Source organism: Dendrobium catenatum, unplaced genomic scaffold (assembly GCF_001605985.2).
Source record: "Dendrobium catenatum unplaced genomic scaffold, ASM160598v2 fragScaff_scaffold_1116, whole genome shotgun sequence".
In the NCBI taxonomy this organism is placed as follows: Eukaryota; Viridiplantae; Streptophyta; class Magnoliopsida; order Asparagales; family Orchidaceae; genus Dendrobium; species Dendrobium catenatum.
The window spans coordinates 818,867-841,846 of record NW_021319578.1 but is presented as its reverse complement, the minus strand read 5'-3'; the positions used below and the strand labels follow the sequence as shown (position 1 = coordinate 841,846).

The following is a 22,980-nucleotide window of genomic DNA, read 5'->3' as shown; positions in this document are numbered from 1 at the left end:
AGATGCAAACGGGAGAAAGACATTCGGTTTGAGATGGTCAAAGAGGACAACGAGTAAAAAATTCTAACAATAGGATAAGGCACTTAAAAGTTCCGACTAAGGCTTCGATTGATACGCCTTTCTAGCTGCTTCTTATAGTAACTTTTTAGTATAAAAATTAAATTTTGGTACTGAAAATCTCTGCTTTAAGAAACCGTAAAAAGCATTCCCAAATAAAGCCCAAGTGTTTCTTCCTTTATGTTTTGTCATCCTTAGAATAGAATTGAATTGCAGTACATATATGTTGCGATTCTTATTGTGTGAGTGAATGTTAAATGACCGGTTTTCTAGTTTTCATATTCGCGGCTAAAGATTTCAAGAAATTTATTTTATTTTCGTAATATTAAGGTTTAAAAGAATTAACAAAGAAAACATTAAAACATTGAAAAGCACTTTGTAAGACAAAAGGCAAAGCTTAGTAATTACAATTAAGAGATCAGACAAGAATTTATTCGGATTTTTTTGTAATTAACTTTTTGAAAAGTGATTAGAAAATTCATTTGATTTATATGAATTTTGATTTCAACAAATTTATAGTCCAATTGAATATCTCTACATAAAGAATATATTGATACCACAAATGATTAGATATGAGTCAACTCAAATAAAATGCCTGAAATGTATTTGGCAACTTTTAAATATTAATTGAATGACTAACGGGTCTCCAAATTTTACGTGCTTTACAATCAAATTGAGTAGTTTGGAAGATGAATCTAACGAGCCCATGGTCACTCGATTCTAACTTCATTAAGACACCCAAATATTGTGGTGATAACCGTTCTGAGTTGTTTTGAATTTTGACTAAATTTATCAAAAATCGTTATCGCCATTGCTTGAATTCAATCATATAACTACTATCACCTAACTACCAACATAGATTTAGTTACTAGACTTCAACTGCTCACCTATAGACATAATCACATAATACTTGTATAATCCCTATCATGAGAATCTAAACTTATTCTCAACCATGTATAATCCTATCTTCTTCAATTATAACGAAGGAAAAAATATTTTATCATTTATTATTTAGTGAAATTAATTCAACTAGATCAACCCTATTATCTTTATTTTGGATTTTCCGCGTAAGAAATGGTTGAATCTTATAATTTTTATTTATATGTGCTGAATTTTTGTATAGATTTAAAATATTAAATACATAGCCTATTGCCATAAATTTTCTAGAATGTAATAACTTTAAAATTCTAGCACTTGAGTCTATAACATGTGTACAAAACAACCCCACACCATTATTTTCACAAAAGCTAGACATTAAGCCTTAGACCAATGCCCCAATCTTTAAAAATATTTACATATAAAACTATTTGATTTTTTTAATAATTTAATTAATCAGTTTTTAGAAAGCGGCATGCACATCAAATTTATTTATTGCTCTTTTTAATCACTCAAGTCTTCTATAGTACCTCAAGTGACAAACAATTTGAAAGTTATATTTGACTAAGGTTTCGCTTGAAATGGTTTTTTTGTTGCTTCTTAAATTAGCTTTTTAATATAAAAATTAAAATTTTTATACTAAAAAACTGTTTTAAGAAGCAACAAAAAAGTTGCCCCAAACAAAGCCTAAAGCTTCATTTGGAACAGCTTTCTTACTATTTTTTAGTATAATTTTTAAATTAAAAAACTGCTTTAAAATAATAAAAAAGTTCTATCAAATAAAATCTAAGGCTTCGTTTGCGATAGCTTTCTTGTTGCTTTCTAAAGCAGTTTTTTACTATAAAATTTAAAATTTTTATTTTAAAAAGCAACTTTAAGAAGCATTAAAAAAGTTGTCCCCAATAAATCTAAGTAAAACATAATATTTAATGATTTGGACGAAAAGTTGAATTTAAACATTTGTATCGTCAATCACGGCACTCGAGATCATCAATTTTTCTTTAGGTCATAATCTTAACAAAAATTATTGTTAAATCGTTGCTATGACTTTTTGTGCACAACTTTGTTTAAGTTTGGGAAAGAAATTTACAACCAATTTAACTAGATAACTACATCACATATACTATAGATTTTTTTTATTCACAAAAAGATAGACATCAAGTATGTATTATATGTTTTTTATGCACCTATTGAATATACTTATCCAAATAATTAATACTAAATGATTATGTAACCTTTTTCCATGAAATGCTATTTAATTTTAGATTTATTATGCGCTAAAAAAATTGTGGTGGTAGAGATTGTGTGTTTATTATCTTAGCTATGTACAAAGATCTAGCATGCATGATATAAATTGCCCATATTTTTAGTTTTTCATGATTAACTCGAAAAGGAGAAGAGCAAAGATGCAAGAATTGCTCCTTCTTGATAACTAAAGCATATGAGATTATACACAGTTGGAAACAATCTGTTTAATTCTAGTTGAAGAGATTATAAAGGTTGGGTGTCCACATTCAGATAATTGAAATTCAATAATGAAGTTGAATGTTACTTGTAATATGATGTAAGTTGGGTGATGGTGCTGCAATTACTGATGTTGGTTGTCGATAACAATCACCGGGAAAAATAATAGAGTTTTTAAGCTCTTTTTGAATTTTCAAATATATCACGTGAAGAATATGAAACCTATTTATAACATTTTTAGAGGGAGTTGATGGCCATGGCAATAGTTATTTGCGCTTCTACTTGATGAATATGATTAGAATAAGAATCATCTGTCTTTCGTATTAAAGGAAAAAGCAAAGGTCAATAATAATGACTTTAAAAAAAGCATTTTATCATATCTCCGAGCCAAAAATTTAACGTAATTCATAAGAGAATCTTTAAATGTATGTTTTAAGGGTCTCTCGTACATTTTGACTAATCTAAATCAGATAAGAGGGAACTTTGATGATCTTTTGATGGGCACTAAATGATCTTTTGAAGTCTCATTATATGGATTAATTGTATGTAACTTAAATGCCATTGGAATGGATTAATTGCATGTAACTTAAATGCCAATATAAGGGACATCGATAGTCAATGCTAATTTAAGTCCTCCATAATTGATGAAGGATTATGCCTGAGCAGCATCAAATGAATCAATCCCAAACTATTGTTGATTTATGGTGGAAGAACTTAATCATACTGTGATTGTGCTCTTTGTTGACCAACTTAATGAAAATATTGGCAACCATTGCCGATGGTCATCTTTTGTAGCGATTATGAAGAAATACAATCACGTTCTTATGTTTTTTTAGCTCAAAGCCTATCATGTATAGAGAATTGAATCATATTCATAGCTTTTTGAGAGAAGTATTTTATTAAATTTAGTCAGAATACACAACAATATATCGAATAATCTATATTGACCCTCTTGATCATATATATCATTTACTTAATATTTGAGTTCCTTAATGACCTCATAATTGTATGACCTAAGGCTTATTGGATTCAGTTTGTTGAGTTGCACTATTTGATGAACTCTCTGGCTCTTCAATTATCCTAAAACTTCCAAATAAGATTTAAGTTCATGACTGGATTCATTTGAACTTAGTTCATATCATTCTTGATGTCATTGAATTTGTATTGTTGAGAGTTTTTGTTTGTCTATAAATTTGTTGAAATCAGAATTCAAATGATCATAAATTTAATTTCAAAAATTTCTAATTCAAATATTGCCTCAAAATTTGTGGAGATCAGTGAATTTTTAGAAGATGTATCAAAACTATTAACATTATAGATAACCAAAAAAAAAAAAAAGCTCTAGGTTCTGCTTGGCAAAATCTCAACGTTTTTTATTAGTTGCATACATATGCGCATAAACTTCCAAAATTAAAAGCAAAAATACATCTCTGCCACAAATTAGTCTAGAAAACACCTTACAACTGAAAAATGTTTCAGTTTAACGACTCAGCTTTATTAATCGAGTTTGCAAATCCTTACTCTCAATAAAATGAAGCAAAGCTTTATTATAAACAGAACAAAAACATTGACAGAGTAAATATAGTTTAAAGAAAAACCTGCAAAAACTGTTTCTCTGTTTTATCGTTCAGTACTCGAGCAATTCTCATCACTTGATCAGTAGCAACAAAGAGGGCATCGAACTAATCCATTCTCATTACATTCCCAACATCTCCTGAATCCTCTGATCTCCTCACCTCCCTCTTCGTCCTCCTCCACAAACACCTTGCAGCTTCCTGAGCAGGTCTCGCATGGCACAAACCTAACATCGCCGCAGCCTTCACAGGCCTCCACACTCCACCTATCCTTCATCTCCACCACCTCACAATCCCTCAAAGCTTTTTCCAATTCACCCGCCTCATGCATTTTCCGCACCTCCTCTGCTCCGCCTAGGCATTTCCCATTGGCAAAAACCCTCGGAAGCTTACTTCCGCAGCACCCAGGACCAAGAATCTCATGCAACTCATCCTTGAATCCACCATGCATCGAAACATCCCTTTCATCGATCCGAAAGCCGTAGCCTTGGATGATAGCCTTTACATTACAGCAGTCTTCAAAGGTCTTTCGCACTCCTCTCAGGCTTGTTAAGTACAGCACGACCTTCCTTTCTCCACCCGGCGGGCATTTCTTCAAAGGCGACATGTTTGACTGCTCGGCATCAAGAATTCCGGCGAATTTCAGAGCTTCTTCAAGGGAGCGCTCCTTCATGGCCTTTCGGAAATTGGAAATGATATCTAGGTCAAATTCTATGTAATCTTCAGTGGCAACCTGCGCTGGCGAACACCTCTCGCTATCTTGAAAGGAATTTGAGGCGAACGATGGTCGCAGGGGAGTGATATCATCGAGGCCATCCATTAGTTCCCACGCATTGATAATTTCTGGTTCGAGTTCGTAATGCAGAATCGTCGCCGGTGATTTTGACGCTCGGGTCTCGGCGGACGATTGGTGCTTCTGGTCGTTGGTGCACTTCATCATCTCCTCGTCGGAGGACTCGAGGGCTGCGAAATGAAAGCTTGCGCTTTTGGGCTGGGATCTGCGTGTAGCCGGCATGGAGAAGCTCCTGACGAACGGAGACGGGCCCCGGAAGCGGTCTCGTCGTACTTCCCTCGAGCTCGTGCATCCCATTGGAGAAAAAGGCAGAAAGAGGAACAGAGGAAGTTGAAATTTACGGCCTTTGAAATAGAATGGGAATTCAAGAAACGTCAAAGATGTTTTATCATTACTATATAAAAAAAGAGAAGAATATCCGATAAAAGTTGCAGGAAACTTGAGAATGCGAAATCCTGTGGAAAATAGCGTCGATCAAGTGATGGGCATATTGACGCGACACAGAACCCAGAACTAATCGATTACGACTAATTGAAGAGAAGATGGAACGATGAACAATAAAGGAGAGAAATGTAGAGAAGGCGAAGAGATTGAAGGGGTCAGATGAGGTAACATAGTTGCCGACCATGAAGAGAAAATTCAGAGGAGAGAGGGACAGGAGGAAGTCCTCAGATAGAGACGGAGAGAGAGAGAGAGAAAGGTTGGTATAGACAAGTCAACACGAAAAAAAAAATTATGAAGGAGATTAAGGCAAAGCCCTAACGAATGAAGAGTCCATCTGGATTCGGTGGAATGAAGAAACTTTGTGAGCTTTGGCGAGATTTCCGGTATAATAAGGAGCTGCAGCGTCGTTGATAATTTACTGTTGAAGAATATAAAAAGAAGGAATGGGAAAAGTTGATTAGGTCGGTCCTAGGAAGGGGAAAACAAATATTAAATTTTTAGGTTTCTGAGTTAGAAGTTTTAGGAAATAATTCAAATGTGATTAGCTTTATTTTCAACAATTATAATTTAGATCATGAATTAAATAGGATGTTTTTAAGAATTTAAATTTGAGTTTTAACGGGCTTAAATCAAAACTCAGAAGTATGATTGAAAAATTTTCAAAGCTAATAAAGAGGTAAAACGTCCTCTAAATTTTATATTTTTTTAGTTAAAAAGAGTGCTTATGTGAGTGTGAATGATGAAAATTAGTTCATTATAAGGATGACATCATATGACACACAAGTCTTCATAGGAAGAAAAGTTATGAGAATGATGAGGCCTAGCGAGTTATGAGAATGATGAGGGCTAGCGAGCTTCTTAGGAGAGATGGAACATCCCAACAAATGAGAGAGAGAGAAAAGGAAAATATGTCAATGCCATGCTTAGTGTCAATATTGATGATGCAAGCACTAATGTTGGCTTAGATGATATTGAAATAATTTTAGATGTGTTTCAGTTGAGGTCAAAGGCATGTCATTGCCTAACTATAGTACTTTTATCGTCATCTAACTATAATCCTCTGATCATTATCGTTTGATTAAGGTCCTCTGCATACTGTCACTTAACTATTGTTAATCAATCATCATTGCCTGACTATGGTTCTCTGACCACCGTCTTCCAACTATGATAATCTAACAGTTCAACCATTGTTGCTTGTCCATGATCCTCTAAACACCCTTGTATGACTATTATCTTCTGACCAACATCACTCAATTAAGATCCCTCAATTATTGTTACCCCAACTATAATCATTGGGCCATTATTGACTAATTATGATCTTTCAACCACCATTATCAAACTACAATGCTCCAATCACCTTTGTCAAATTAATGCTCCAATCACCTTTGTCAAATTATTGTCGATCCTCTTATCTTCTTATTACTATCGCCCAAGTACAATCATCTGATCATTGATGTTCAACTATGATCCTTTGATTATCATTGCCCAAATATTATCCTCCAATAACTATCACCCATTTACGGTTCTCCGACCACCAGTGCTTAACTACAATATGTTGACCACATTTACTCAACTATAATTATCTGACCATATAATATCTCAAATTCCATTTAAAAAAAATTGTCCTGTGACGGCTACAACATCGGTTGACAGTTCTCACCATTGAGCTCTCGTGTTTTTGTAGGGAAAAAAATGGATTTGAATGCGTGCTGAGGTGCCAGGGCGGCTTCACTACAATGTTGGATTTCAAGTGAGAATATTATGGAGAAATTTTCAAGATTCTCTATGAGCAAATCGACACTGAAAAGTTGAGCGTCGTGGCGCTAGTTCAGAATGATGGATATTAAATATCAAAATATCTCAATCCATTTATTTCTAAGCCATTCTTCCCCTTTCTTCGTTGCTTGTCGAGGAAGGAAAGAAAGGAGAAGGTGAAGAGAAGGGTGAGAGGAGAGGAGAGTAAAGAAACTCAAGATATGGCAGAGAGAAGAGGAAATGAAAATATTATTTCTGTCTATGCTGTACATGTCTAATGCCCTTTATATAGAGCTGAATGTATATGAATACTAATTACAAAATAACCTATGAGACTTCTAGAAATAATAAGCAGTTATCTTAGTCCTAATATGCCCCGTCAAATTGATGGATCTTGAATGATTGTCAATTTGGAACGAAGTTGGTGAAACCTTGGAGTTGATAACGGCTTGGTAAGTATATCTGCTACCTGATCAATTGTACTGATAGGATGCAAGGTAATGTTATTTTGTTGAATATGATCTCGTAGAAATTTTTGATCAATTTCTATGTGTTTGGTTCTGGAGTGAAACACCGGGTTATTGACCAATGCAATGGCCGACATGTTGTCGCAATATAAATGCGTAGAGTAGGCCTGGGAGAGCCCGAAATCTGATAATAGTCTTCTTAGCCATATGATGTCCGAAGCTAGAGCAGCAAGCGCACGGAATTCAGATTCCGTTGACGATCTTGACACTGTGCGCTGTTTTTTGACTGTCCACGACACCAGAGTTGATCCTAAGAAGGAGCAAAAACCTGAGGTGGACTTTCTTGTGACCGGATCTCCTGCCCAATCAGCATCTGAAAATGATTTGAGAACTAAATCAGTTTTTGTAATGGGAAGACCAAAATGTAGCGTACCTTGTATATATCTTAGTAGACGTTTTAGAAGATAGAAGTGTTTAGGAGATGGATCATGCATATTTTTAGAAAGTAAATTAACACTAAAAGAAATGTCAGGACGAGTTAACGTTAAATATTGTAAAGCTCCTGTGATGCTGCGATAGAACACTGGATCGGAGGAGAGGGACTCTGTTTTGAGTTTGGCGGGAAGTTTGGTACAGGTCGGGTTGGAGAGGGGATTGCACGAGGTGAGCTCCGCTTGCTGTAAGATTTTATACGCATATTGAGCCTGTGACAAAAAATAGGCTGAGTTAGATTTGGATATCTGGATGCCCAGGAAATCATGTACTTCCCCGAGGTGTTTCATAGCGAATTCAGAGTTTAGTTTAGCTAAAATAGAAGAGATTAGTAGAGGATCATTTCCTGCCACCAATATATCATCTACATAGATAAGTAAGAAAATTTTTACTTGATTTTTTATGTACAGAAGTAGAGACGGATCCGATTGGCTATGACGGAAGCCGAGGGAAACAAGTACAGATGTGAACGTGTTGTACCATTGGCGAGGCGCCTGTTTGAGCCCATAGATGGCTTTGTTGAGGCGGCAGACATGGTTTGGTCTTAAACTGTCCTCAAAGCCTTTTGGTTGCCTGATGTATATTGTTTCGGTTAGACTGCCATGCAAGAATGCATTTGCAACATCTAATTGTTGAACCGTCCAATTGTTGTATAGGGCAATGGCAAGCATTACTCGAATTGTGGGCATCTTGACTACAGGACTAAAAGTTTCCATGTAGTCTAGACCATACACCTGATGATTTCCTTGAGCGACTAGTCTTGCTTTGTATTTGCCAACCGAACCGTCTGGAAGACGCTTAGTTTTGTAGGTCCATTTACTGCCGAGAATGGGAACATTGGTCGGAGGATCCACTAAAGTCCATGTTCCCTGTTTTTGAAGAGCTAGGACTTCTGATGCCATGGCTTGACGCCAATGTAGTAGCTTAGAAGCCTCTGTAAACGATGTGGGATCCTGTTGAACGTCTCTGACGTTATGATGGTGCATGAGATTTAAGCGGGTTCTCTGCCGTAACGACCCTGTCTTGCTTCTGGTAATCATTGGGTGGAATGATTTTTGAGATATAGCTGGATCATTGAAGTCTACTTGCGGAGCTTGTTCAACAGAGTTGTTCGGATCAGCTAATTCCACGGGGGGAGCAGGTTGAGTGTGAAGTTGTTCGTTATGAACAGATGTTGATCCACCTGAATTTGAGGTACCACTAATGGAAGCAGGAGTTAATAATAGAGGGCAGATATTGTGATCAATGTTGGGAGTAGATGACGGTATATCAGAAAACGGAAAATGATGCTCAATAAATCTCACATTTCTGGATACCGTAATCTTATTTGTTACCATGTTTAAACAACGGTAGCCTTTGTATTGATCACAATAGCCAAGAAAAACATTTTTATGAGATTTTGGATGTAGTTTCGTTGTGATGCGAGAAGGAAACAACGGGTAACATTCACATCCAAAAACTTTTAAACCAGCATAATTTGGTTGCTTGTTGAACATCAGTTCAAGAGGCGTTTTGTGATGGAGAATGCTAGAAGGTAACCGGTTAATAAGAAATACCGATGTGTTTACCGCATCAGGCCAGTAAATATGGGGAAGAGACGCAGTATGAAGAAGCGTACGAGTTGTTTCGATTATGTGGCGATGCTTCATTTCCGCCAGTCCATTTTGTTCCGTGGTATATGGACAAGACAATTGATGCACAATGCCCTGCTTGGTGAGATAGTTTTTGAACACCGTATTAACATATTCGGAGCCTCCATCAGTCCTAATAATCTTAATCCGGTGTGAAGTAAGACGTTCAATTTGTGTTTGAAAATTAACAAAGATTTGAAACACATCAGATTTATGTTGAAGAGGAAAGATCCACGAATATCTTGAAAAATCGTCAACAAACAGTACGTAAAAACGAAAACCTTGACAAGAAGAAATCAGTGCCGGGCCCCAAACATCCGAATGGATGATGGCCAGCGGTTGTGTTTGACGAACTGCGGTGTTGTCAAACACAAGTTTGTGACATTTTGATACAATACACGAAGAACATGGAGAGATACATTTATTCATATGCAAATCAGGATGACAATGTGAAATAAAATCTAAAATTCGTTTGTGCGGATGGCCTAGCCGATGGTGCCAGGTATGGTTTGCTGAAGTGGATGCTGATAGCGCCTGATGATTGTGCAGCGTAGGATTCACTGGAATTTTGTATAATCCTCCGTTACATGGACCGCTTAGCAAAACCTGTTGAGTCGCCAAGTCCTTCATCATAAAACCAGATGGATCAAAACTAATAGAAATGTTGTTATCTTTGGTTAATTGCGAAATAGATAACAGATTGAATTTAAGAGATGGAGTATGAAGAAGTTGCTTCAGTTGCAGCTTACGATGAGGGGTCGGTAGGATTCCCGACCCGGTATGTGCAATTGGTACCGTAGTGCCGTCGCCAACTGTGATATTGTCTGCGCCTTGATACGATTGCGCCATAGACATATTGTCCATAGAGTTCGTGATGTGTGATGAGGCTCCTGAGTCCAGGAACCACGTTGTATCAGGCGTCTCCGAGCTGGCAATCAGCGCCGAATTCGTTGGTTTGGATGGCGGAACATACTGGGCATTGAGTCGATGCCAGCACGTTTGGGCCGAATGCCCCTTCTTATAGCAAATTTGACAGAAGATCGCAGACTTCTGTGCGTTTCTTGATTGGGACGTCCCAATGGATGCCTCCGGATTGATGGGTTTGCTTGTAGTAGAGGGGATGTAGTAGTTCTTGCCTTGCTGTCGCCGACCTCTGCCACCGGCATTAAACAACGCCATTGTTGGGTCTGGCGTAGAAGAGAACCGAGCGGCATCAGCTGCAAGATTGATTTCTTCGCTTAACAGAAGCGGGTATATTTGATCAAGAGTCAGCGATGACGTGGAGGTTCGAATCGAAGTCTTGAAAGATTGATAAATCAGCGGAAGTCCGTTAAGGATATGATGAATGATGTCCTCAGGATCAACCGATGCACCTGCCGCCGAAATTTGGTCAACTATTGCCTTAATCTCTGAAAGATATACCGTCATCGAATTGGTTTTGAGCGAGACATTGTGCAGCGCATTCCTTAGCTGGATTATTTTCGAGCGATTTGTAGCTTGGAATCGCGTTTCAAGCGCAGACCAAACTTCCGCCGTTGAGTCCAAAGAAATAACATACGGTAGTATGGACGCAGAGATGGTCGAGCAGATGGACGCAGAGAGATTCTGATCGGTCTGCATCCATTGAGCGTATGCCGGATTCGCCACCGAGTCGCCATCTTGAGAGCGCAAGAACTGCTCCGGAGGTAGGGTATTGAGATCCAGAAACTTCAGAAACCCATTGGCGCGCAGAGTCTTGAGAATCTGCGATTTCCAAATGATGAAATTGTCGGGAGTGAGAGGAGACGATACGATGTTTCGCAGATTTGATACTACGAATTTGAGATTCGCCGAGATCGTCGCTTCAGAGGACGTCTGGCTGGTGCTTCTTTCTTGAAGTCTGGAAGTCGCCGAATCAGTCATGGTGAAGGATCGAAGCCAAAATCTGATACCATGAAGAAACTCAAGATATGGCAGAGAGAAGAGGAAATGAAAATATTATTTATGTCTATGCTGTACATGTCTAATGCCCTTTATATAGAGCTGAATGTATATGAATACTAATTACAAAATAACCTATGAGACTTCTAGAAATAATAAGCAGTTATCTTAGTCCTAATAGAGAGATATAGGGGGGAGAAGATTTTTTAGGGGTTATTCATCTGTCACTTATATTATGAAAAATATTCTAATTATTATAAGTGTCATCTACTCTACATCTATTTTTAATAATTTTGAATTTGATATATTTTCTCTCCTAGATGTGATAAAAATATGATATCTCTCATTTTAGTTAATTGTCATGATGTACCTTTTGATATGTGGGAAATACTATCATTCTGAGAATTTTGAGTGGTTTATATTGTATTTTAATTAAAATGAGTAGATAAATATTTTGTATAAATTGATTAGGAGCAAAATACTAAATCTTAATATGAGATACATGACATGCATATGATTACTCTTTATTTGGCATGATTTACATTTTAGCATAATACATTTATATTCATGAATACACAGAATAAGCATACATATTCTAATAATTGCATATGATGTGTATTATGCATGCTATTATTATATTTAGGATATAAAATGTGTGTATGTGCAAGCGAAATGAATGATTTAATGTGCTATGTGAGATGGATAGAATTAGTAATGAGTTGATTTAGAAGATTGATGAGTACTATATGACTTATGAGATGATTGATGGGTGAAAATTGATGATTGATGCATGATAAAATTGAGGATACTTGTGATATGATGTCTAGTGATTGATTGGTACTGGTGATATGATTGATTGATCAAATTGATTGATTGATTGATGTCATGCTTAATATGCAGCAGACTGATAGTGTACTGATATGACTATATGATATATAAAGAGGACATGACTGATACATATGTATGATAAGACTTCATATAATATGAATGATATAGATGATATTGTTCATATTGAATGCTACATATTTCTACAATTATATATATATATATATATTATTTATATTTTGCTCATTTTCAATTGAATATACTGATAGCTTATTGGGCTTTTGTGCACATTACATGATTTTTTACATATTTTATGATAAAGGTAAGAATCCTAATGATTTAGGCAGTAGGCTAAGATTTTCTATCTGCATCTGTTGTATTTTATTTTTTATGGTCATGATATATTTTGGTTGGACTATTTTTGGTGGAACATCATGGTTATTTTGCATATTCTTTTGGGTTGGATTAATAGAAATATATTTATATTTTTTTTCTATTTGTATTATTTATTTATGAAATTAGTAAACTATGGTTGATTTGTATAACCAAAAAAGATACAATTCTTTCAATTTAGATCTTAGGGCATCACAAACCATCATGATCCGATTATAGTCTCTAGACAACTTTCGTTAATATTTTCGTACTACAATCTCTGATCCTCCTTCTATCATCCCTTGACTATGGTCTTCTTAACATTGTTGCCTTAATGTAACCCTCTAACTTCCATCACACGATTATGGTGCACAATTGTTGTAGTTGAACTTCTATCTTATAACCATTTGTGTCTTACTATGTTTCTTTGAATATTGTCACCCAAAAATGATCCTCAAAGTGCTGTGTCAATAATTATCATTCGACCAGTATCCTCATAATCTAATCACCCAACCAACATCACCATAGTATAGTCCTCCAACTGAAGCCTCAAGACTATATATGGTCCTCTAAGCATCTTTACATAACATTTATCTTTTTATCATGGTCATTTGACGATGGTCATTCACAACTGTCACTAAACGATTGCTCTCTAAACACCATCCATCTAAATATGATCCTTCAACTACTATTGATCAACTATGATCATTGACCATCATCACCCAATTATGACCATCCACTGATCACCATCACCCGATTATGATCTCCCGACCACCTTCACCCAACTATGATACTCTGGCCAACATGGCCAAATTACAAACCTCTATCTAGCATTATTTTATTATAATCCTCTGATCACTATTACTCAACTATAATCTTATGACCACTTTTACCTAACTATATATGGTTCTCTAACCATTATCTTCAGATTATAGTCCTTTGATTATGGTCTCTTAACTATTATCACATGATTGTAGTCCTCCTACTACTATCACTTGACTATAGTCATCTGATTGATATTAGTCGACTTCTATCTCTCAACCATCATAACCTAATAATGGTCATCCGATCAATATAACTTAACTAATAGCCCTTCAATCACTATGACCCAACTATAGTCCTTTAACTAATATCACCAAACTATGGTCACAAACTATAGTTGCGGGACTACAGTTCTCCGACTATTAATACCAAATTATTATTCTTTGATCACTATTGCCTAATTAAAATCCTCATACTACTAATAAATCTGGCTTTTGTAATATTTTTTTACCCTAATGCAGCGGTTACAACACCTACTAAATTTCTTATAATGTTTTAGGAACCGCTACAAATCTAACTGTATTTGTGTTGGCTGAAAAGGCTTTTATAGTGATTTTATAAGTGTTATTATAGGAAGACTTTAGCAATATTTTTAGCAGCAGTTTTAACCACTGCAATTCTATAAAATAACAACGGTTAAAATCGATGCTAATCATTAACACATGTCAAAAAAATATAATTAAAAAAAAAAAACTGAATTTAAAAGATCATAAGAACTTCCAAATTAGTGGACTAATGGCATGTGCCCATAAATTTAAGTAACTCATTTGAACACTGAAATTAAAAGAGAAATATCTCGGAAAAATTTCACTCTGCATTTGGATGCTCATTTTGCCATTACAATTTCTGAAATCTAAACAAACAAAGCAATTATAATCTTTTTTTTTTTTTCTTTTGGAGCAAGTTCAACCAAACAAAAAAAGTCTGGTAATAAAATATAAGATTTCTCACAGGAGATGCATGCGTAGATACAAAAGAGGATGTTGATTGTAAACAATCACTAGCACCCAAAAAACGCTAATGTATTAGTTGTTTTTTAAAAAACATTCAGATGTTTTCTCATATATCATACACTAGCTATCCTCTACGAGCCCCTCTTAAGAGAAGATTGCCATTCTGAGTGAGTAATAAAGTTATATAATATTGAACAAAAAATAACAAATAGAAAAGAGAGACAAGTTAAAGTGTCCATGTCATAACTACTTCATCACATGTTGTGTTGCTATCCTAGTGAGATCTAACCAAATAGGTTCTTAATTAGAGATAAAGAGTTTTTGAGTGCGTGAAACACAAAGAGATAGAGAGAGACTCTTATCTTTTGATGTCATTCGAGCCATATCACTATTGCACGAGTTGCCTGACACTATCGGAAAAACATCATTATTTGGTGGTTATTAGCACAGGAAAATGAATAAAATTCATTGGTAATTTATATTTCTAGTGGATTTTAATTTGAAAAATTTTCCGACGGTGAGTCATGCGTCGGAAAAGAAATACCGTCGAAAAAATTCTTCAAAAATCTATCAAAAATTGCTTAGAAAAAAATTAAAATATATATATTATTTTGCCCGAGCAGACCCGCGAACCTGGATGCGAACTCCACGGGACTGTGAATCCGCCTGCTATCACCGCGAGCATGTGAAACAACTTGCACTCTACGGGCTCGTGAACCAAGCCCGCCTGCAAACTCCGCGGGTCTATGAGCTGTCATGCATACATTATCAATTCAGCTGTGTTTTTTATTTAAATTATACTTTCTTAATAATTATTTTTAATACATAATTCTTTGTTTAATCTATTTAACAATATCTATTAGATTACCTAATTAATTTATTTTTATTTGTTAAATTAACATAATAATAATTATTATTTTCCAAAAAATTTAAAATTTGGTCGAAAATTCGCTTTTTCAGAATTTCCACTAAAAAATTAACGTTTTTCCTATGGTGGGAGTAGATATGCACCGAACCATTCTCGATGCATGCATCTAGTGATTCTAGTCTATGAAAACATGGCATCAATATACCATGGCCAATCAATGATTTCACTTTGACTCCCTCAATGGAAGGGTGAATTATTGCGTCCGGTCACCGGATGTCCGGAAATCCAATCCGGTGACGCCACATCACCAAAATACATTGAGTCCCGATGTGTTTGGGTGACGTGGCAACACCGGATTGATGTCCGGACGAATCCGGACACCGGATGCAACAATTTTCCCAATGGAAGACAGCAATAGAGAAAAATTTGTTTGAAAAAAACTCATGATAATTACATCAACTAGAGAACGACGTACCGTAACCTCTAAGACAGAGATAGTGAGAGAAAGAGCCAAAAAATATATTTAGGGGGCATAAATTAGTTTTTTTTTTTAATTTTTCCTCTATATCCGGATTTAAGACTCACATAGATAGTTTTAATTTTTTTAAAATTATTATTTAAGAAGGTAGATTATTAAATATAAAATAAAAAACAACTTCCAATATATAACATCTATTCTTCATATTCTGAAAGTGTTGAATTATTATTTCATTGTCAATACAATCTAAAATATCTTTCACAATATAAGCAAATAACTTATAATTCAAACATTGATCTTCAATTCTATTTCGCAATCAATTTTTTATAATATTAATAGCAGAAAATGCTCTTTCGATCCTTGTTGTTGCAACGAGTAATACTAATGTTAATTCCAGTAGTCTATAAGATGATATATAATATCATTCCTATGTGGGATCATTGAAATCCCATTGCAAAGAAAACTCATAAAATCTCTAGGTTGAGGGAAAGTAAGCCGACTAACAGAGAGGCGAGAGCGATCTCCGTCGAACCATTTGAGTTGAGGGAATGAGCAGGCACTGTTACACATGCAGAAGAGCAAATTGATGTATGATGTACTAATACACAAGGTATCGAATGAAAATTTTTGTGTTTGTTTTTTATAAAAGCATTGCATCAATCAGTAAATTTATTTTTAGTTTATATATTTTATTTTAGTAGTTGGTTTCTTTCATTAATTATTTTATTTGTATTTTTTTAAGGAAGCTAATTGTAACTAAGAATCCAAGTAAATCCTAATTTTTTCTCTACATGAAAGCATACTACACATCCTATTAAATGCCTTATGAAACTCTAATTTAACTCATCCTGTATTCAATTTAATCGAAGAAAAAAGTATGAAAGTTTTCTGATAAAAGAAAAGTATACATGTCAATATATCCTAACAATCCTAAATTTAAATACATAAATGTAGCATTAAAATACTATCATATATTCAAAAAATCAGTTGCTCTATCTACATCGATGTACAACGGCTTTATAGACTATAATGGCGGATGAGTGAGTTTTATAATAGCAGAGAAAAGGAAATCAGTGGGAGGCACAATGGCAAGCGTTGACGGGCAGGCCAACAGGGCCGGCGGTGGGTGATCGATGATGACGACAAGCAAGCGACAATGGCGAGTCAAGCGGGCATCGATAGATAGAGATTGATAAACAAACGGCAGCTGTGGTATTTAAAATTCTTCTCAATCTTTTAGACGAGCTTCAAAATCTTTCAAAACAGGCAATCAAAAGTACTACAAATACCTTACATAAATAATTTTAATTCAGTTTAGTTCAAATAAACAATCAAAAGAATCAAAACAAGTACAGTTCTTTTACCTCACACAACCAAACAACCCCTTACGACGAATGAAACTCCATGCCTCCATATAGACAGGCTTAATTAGTTCTCCTCTCACCAATTCATTATTTTGAAATAAATCACAAGCCATACACAACAATTAGATGAATTAATTATATCAAACTGAACAAATAACCACAGCTCCACTAGCTCTGATCGATCTATACTCTCACCTCTGTCCTCGCATTGATTAAGCAACTCATGCGACATTTCCAAGCTCATGATCACCTCATGAGGCTAAGAGCATTTGGCACGCCAGAGTAAGGAATCCATGTCCTTCCAGCAAGCAACACACTAGCAGTCCATCTGAAGGCCTCCCTCCTGTTGATAACATGGTAGCCCCTCCACCTCACCCTTCTATACGTCGGCGAGCCCGGGCCGCGGTTATTGTACTCAGCATAATACAGAGTATCGAGAGCGAAGTTCCCGTTCCACTCCAACCACCCTTCAGGACGAATTAGATCGCCGATTGTAGACTCCATCACTACAGTCGTCGAAAATTGCTTCCATGGACGGCCTAAGTAGCTGCTGATCTTGAAGCGGTCGGGGTAGAGGCGGAGATCCGGCACAATGCGGCAGTTTTGGATAACGATGCCGGTGCGCTCGTGCTGGGTGTCCTTACCGTGTGCAGTGACGGTATTCTTTTGGTAGTCCATGGGGTGGCGAAGGATGATGAGGCAGTTTTGAATGACTACTTGGGAGTCACCAAAGATGAAGTCGATGGTGCCGGAGATGACAGAGTTGCGGACGAAGTGGCGGCCGGACTGGGAGTAGAAGGAATCTTGGAAACCATCGATTCTGCAGTTGTAGATCACTGCGGCGTCGGCGTTTAGCCGGAGAGCTACAGCTTGGTGACCCTTTGGTCCGGCTGTGTTCGTGAATCCCATCGACCGGGCAATGAATCCGGGTGCTTGCACAGCTGCGAAAATCATATTATATTTTGAATAATCGTAGCAAGGAATTCATTTGGTTTTCTAATATTTTATTTATTTTTGAAGATACTAAATAAGATAATTTTTTTATCAAAACAATTTTTTAAATCCAAAAATACTAATAAAAATATCTATAAATTTATGTTTGATTCAATATTTTTTAATAAATATATTGATAGTCTAGAATATGGGCACAAAATATTATATTTATTTCTTAGAATTATAAGACTTATATTTAAAATACAAATGGAAATTTGTTTCTTATGAAGTGAGCACTGAAACTCATTTTTTATAATAACATAAATTTGCTCATACATTTGTTTCTTACAAAATTTAATATTGTTTTGTGTTATTGTTCAATACTTGTAAAATAGGCACTTTTTTATAGATGAAAATTTTATTGGGAACTTCTAAGTCTTTCCTCAGCCAATAAAGCAATATAAATAAATAAAATTAAATTTGATTGTCATTTTATGTTACAAAATAATTATTTTATTGTTATTCTATAAAAATCTTATAGTTTAAATCACATGATTTTTATTTTTATTTTTTATTTTGATCAACTAATTCTGAGAAAATGTCTCAGAAGGTCCCTCCCTTTGATATATAAGCTCATTGCCAAATAGAAAAAAATTATATAGCAAATTACCTATTATGGGAAATGAGATATCATCTTACATCACATGTAAATATTTGTTCAACTAATATGGTTTCCATAATCACTCATTCCCTATTTCATGAATTCTCTACACATGGAATGCTCCATAAGATTTTCTAATATCATTAGCTTCTATGATATTGCTACCGATTTGGTGCTAAATTCATCTCTCTTCTTATGTGATTTTCTTAACAATAAAATCTTATATCATTTTGACCTTACAAATTAGGCTCATTTTATCCAATCATAATTAACACTAAGTAATTTATTTGATGAAGTTTTTGATAGTGTAAATGTTTAGCAAGCAACTCAACCTGATCTATTAGTTGGAGGATTTGATTGTTAATCAAGTGATCTTAGATTTAAAATTTACGTATGTAATATGTGTTTGAATTTATCTTAATAGCTTAAATATTCTCAATTAAAAAATTTTAAGCAAAATATCATTGTATATTTCTATGTTAATTAAATTCAAATAATAATAACTAGATGATGAATTAAAAAAAATGAAAAGCAATATCTCTATGCATTTCTATGTTTACTCTATTTATTTGTCCTTTATTTTCTAGCATATATCTCCTTACAATTTCTCAATTTAACCTGAAAGTACATAAAGATTTTTTTTTCTCTGATTTTATTAATCAAACTCTTTTTTTTTTTCTTTAATGTCCTTAATCTAACTATTTTTTAGTGTTTAGACTTATTTAAAATTGTAATCACGATAAAATTAAAAAATTTAGTCCTATTTTGAAATGAATATAATATAAATTATGTATATATATTATTCCCTTTTAAAATAGATCTAAAGATTTTAAAATCATTCTGATCAGGAAAAAAATTTTCTCAAAGGAAGATGCTGTCTTACAGAATGTAGCAGTCTTGAAAGTTCCAACTCCCTCGGCGTAGTTGAGCCGTCCAGTAACAATTGTTTTCCGTGGTCCATCTCCGTATATAAGAAGATTGGGCTTGTTCTTCTCGACGGTAACCTTCTCAACGTAAATTCCAGCCTTCACGTAGATCACGTAGCGCCCTCTATAAGTCTTAGGCATCGCATTAAGCGCCGCATTAATGCTTTTAAACTGCCCGCTGCCGTCCTTCGCCACCACTACATTAGGCCTCAACCTCGGTCTAATCACCCGCGACGACAGTATCTTCCTGTCACCGGCAGCCATCCATGAAGGGTACCGGTCATTCGAGAGCAATCGCCGACCGCTCACAGTAACGCCACTGGTCCCATTGATGGTAAGATTAAGCTGCTGCGCGAGTTCCCCGACTGCGCTCACGATGGCGATAGCGTTGTCGGTTAGCTCTGTGGTGTTGCGGAGAGCTGCGGTCATCTGCTCGTTGAGGTCCTGCGCCTCAATGCTCGCGAGGCAGTTGGTACGGTAAGAAATAACCATGCTGAGCCAAGCCTGGAAGTCATCGAGCCTGTGTACATTGTCGGCTTCGGCGATCACAGCGGATAGCTGGTCGCCGGCGTCGCCGAGTAGTTGTTTGCAGAACTCGAAGCCGTCGTTGTCGATGGAGGTTTTGGCTTGGCTGTGGAGGTCGTGGGCCTGCTGGTTGGCGGATTGGACCTCGGCTGCGATGACATGGACGGCGGCGCGGATGATGTCACCGGCGGTGGAGGTCTCGTTGATCGAGCCGGAGCGGAGGGTACGCTCGCATATGTCTTTGTAGACGGCGGGGGCGCACAATGCGGTGATGGACTTGGAGCTGGCGGTGAGTTGGCCGGAGTTAGAGTGGGAATTGGAGTTTCGTAAGCGGTTGGTGATGGCGATGACGCCGATCACGGCGGTGACGAGCAGAATGGCGGAGACGCCGGCTATGACGGCCTTTTTCGCCATTTTTGTTGGTGGATGAGGAGAGTATTGGGATGGAGAGAATGACTAGTTCTGTTTTATTTTTTATTGGAATAGAGCCTGAGTTGGCTCCTATTTGTTTGTGGGGCCCCGGGAAGGAAGGTGGGGGAGGGAGGGATTATATATATTTATAGCGCTAGTTTAAATTGGGCGAGATGCGGATGAGAGCGGTTTGAGAGTTAAGCGGGGGATTTGTGTTCGTGATTGCTCTATGGTTTGCCTATTTTTAGATTATTTGATTTCGCCTTAACAGTCTGATCATCTCTCTAAATCTATTTTAAGACAAATATAACGACATACGAGCAAAAGCCCGCGATGGATCTCAAATGGGCAAGATTATTATGTGCGGATGTCGACATGTCCGAAGGTCAATTAGGAGACACCACGTCACGCAATACATTGTGCATTGAGTAACGTGGCAGCTCCTGATTGGCTTTCAGACACATTTGATGTTCACACATAATAATTTCTTCTCAAATGGATGATTTCCTATAAAAATTGTAAGTTAGTAACAATGTTTTGTTATATTGGAGATTATTGAATTTGATATGTAAAAGTAAGAATTATCTCCGTTTGATATTCGAAAAGGCCTCATACCAATTGAATTAATAAGAAACCAGATGGTGGAGACATTTTTTGCCTTGCTTAAGTTATCTAACCGCTTGATCCAATAGGTTGGTATTTGATTTGGGTACTATCCATTAGAGTAATCTAGTACGATGATTTGATATTAACTTTCAGAATATTCAATATCCAAATTTGATTTAATATTTCAAAGTATCTATAATTATTTAATTTTGTTTATACATACAATTACATTTAAAATCTATAGAATAAGTAAATAAATGCAAAATTAGGTCATTTTAGGAATAAAGTATCTAAAACTTTGAATAAATGATGAATGTTGATACATGATGGCAGTAGAGAGAGATATATATATATATATTAATAGTTTAGTTCAAATAAAAAAGGTCTTAAGAGACCCTAGAATTTTTATATGAGCCATTATAAAAAAAAATGAAAAAAAAAAATCTTGAGACATTTAAGGCTAAGCCCTCTTTAATCTCTAGCAAAGGGCCTCCCCATATAAAGATGAGGATTTTTTCTATAATCTTTTAGAGTAACATACATTATAAATATAGCCTAACTCTTAAAAATTCTATAAGATACCTTATATTGATTACATTGATCAACTATTATTTTTTTTTAATATTTAAGTGCCTTAATGATATATGTCAAATTTTATGATAATGGATTTTCAAATTTACTATAAGCATGTATGATTTAAGGATCATTTAATCATCTAATTGATACCTTGAAGTTTTATTACATTTCAAATATTTAATTTCGGCTCATTTGGAATTTGATTGGACCACTATTGGTGTGGGGTGGAGAGATTATTACGTGCGGACGTCAAACACGTTCAGAGGCCAATCATAGCCACAGTGCATTGGGTGACGTTGCGGCTTTTGATTGGTGTATGGACGTGTTCGGCGTCCACACATCATAATTTGTCATGTGGGTGAGTTCGTTTCATTAAGATGTTCAGTTTGAATTTAGTTTTTTTCAAAAAGAGTTCATAAAAGACTTGAATTTAATTTCAACAAATTTTAAGTCAAATATGCATTGGGATTTATGTGCTATTAAGTTGATTTATGATGTCCTATCTAATCTCAAATTCTTTTTTTTTTTTTTTTGCCTATTTTTTCGTGGACAACAATTTAAAATAGTATTACTATACGCTCATTTTTGTGCAATTTGTTCAACAAGTGATGTAAAACAGAAGGACTATATTTTGAATTATTTCCAACATTTCGAAAATTATGAAAATTATTATGAGAGGTTGTTATAGCTATTATTATCAGTTACTCTAATGCAATTAATCATTAAATATCATGAGAGTTTATGAATTTGTTATTAGTGTTTGTATTAAAGCTTGATTATCTTAGATAAGCTTTGATATTATTTATAAAGAGAATAAAGTTTGAACATCCACATGACTTGGATGGCCAAGAGAAGATCAAAGGTCCATTAGCATGAATTTTAGAGCTTTATTGAAGCCTAAGGTTTTGTTTGAGATAACTTTTTTAATGTTTTTTTAAAACAGTGTTTTACTAAAAAATCTTTTGAACTAAAAAATTTTATTCCAAAAATTTGTTTTAAAAAAATTAAGAAAGCTTACCCAAACGAACCATAAGGCTTCGTTTGAGATGACTATTTTTACTGTTTTATGAACCAACTTTTTAGTACAATTTTTTTTTTTTTTTTTTAGAATATTTGGAGCAAATCCCATTCATTAAACTATAATGAAGTTGCCAAAAAAAATTGAATAGAAAGAAAAAAATATATGA

The 22,980-nt window shown here is 35.4% G+C and overlaps 2 protein-coding genes across 2 annotated transcripts; both read right to left on the bottom strand.

Moving 5' to 3' along the window:
• Window positions 1-3,758: 3,758 nt before the first annotated feature.
• LOC110109783 (uncharacterized protein At5g39865-like) lies at window positions 3,759-5,414 on the bottom strand. The gene has a single exon (XM_020840982.2). The coding sequence runs from the start codon at window positions 5,059-5,061 to the stop codon at window positions 4,054-4,056; it is 1,008 nt and encodes a 335-aa protein (XP_020696641.1). The 5' UTR covers window positions 5,062-5,414; the 3' UTR covers window positions 3,759-4,053.
• Window positions 5,415-17,401: 11,987 nt separating this feature from the next.
• LOC110109782 (pectinesterase-like) lies at window positions 17,402-20,614 on the bottom strand. The gene is made up of 2 exons (XM_020840981.2): window positions 19,633-20,614; window positions 17,402-18,096 (listed from the first exon to the last, which is right to left on the bottom strand). Exons 1-2 carry the CDS (start codon window positions 20,612-20,614, stop codon window positions 17,402-17,404), a joined length of 1,677 nt encoding a protein of 558 aa, XP_020696640.1.
• Between the last annotated feature and the right edge of the window lie 2,366 nt (window positions 20,615-22,980).

Excerpts from the sequence above, each read along its gene's own strand:
- LOC110109783 (XM_020840982.2), bottom strand. The coding sequence starts at position 5,061 with ATGGGATGCACGAGCTCGAGGGAAGTACGACGAGACCGCTTCCGGGGC.
- LOC110109782 (XM_020840981.2), bottom strand. The coding sequence starts at position 20,614 with ATGGCGAAAAAGGCCGTCATAGCCGGCGTCTCCGCCATTCTGCTCGTC. Across the intron at positions 18,097-19,632 it reads TTTCAAGACTGCTACATTCT|CTGTGCAAGCACCCGGATTC; the intron begins GTAAGACAGCAT and ends TGATTTTCGCAG.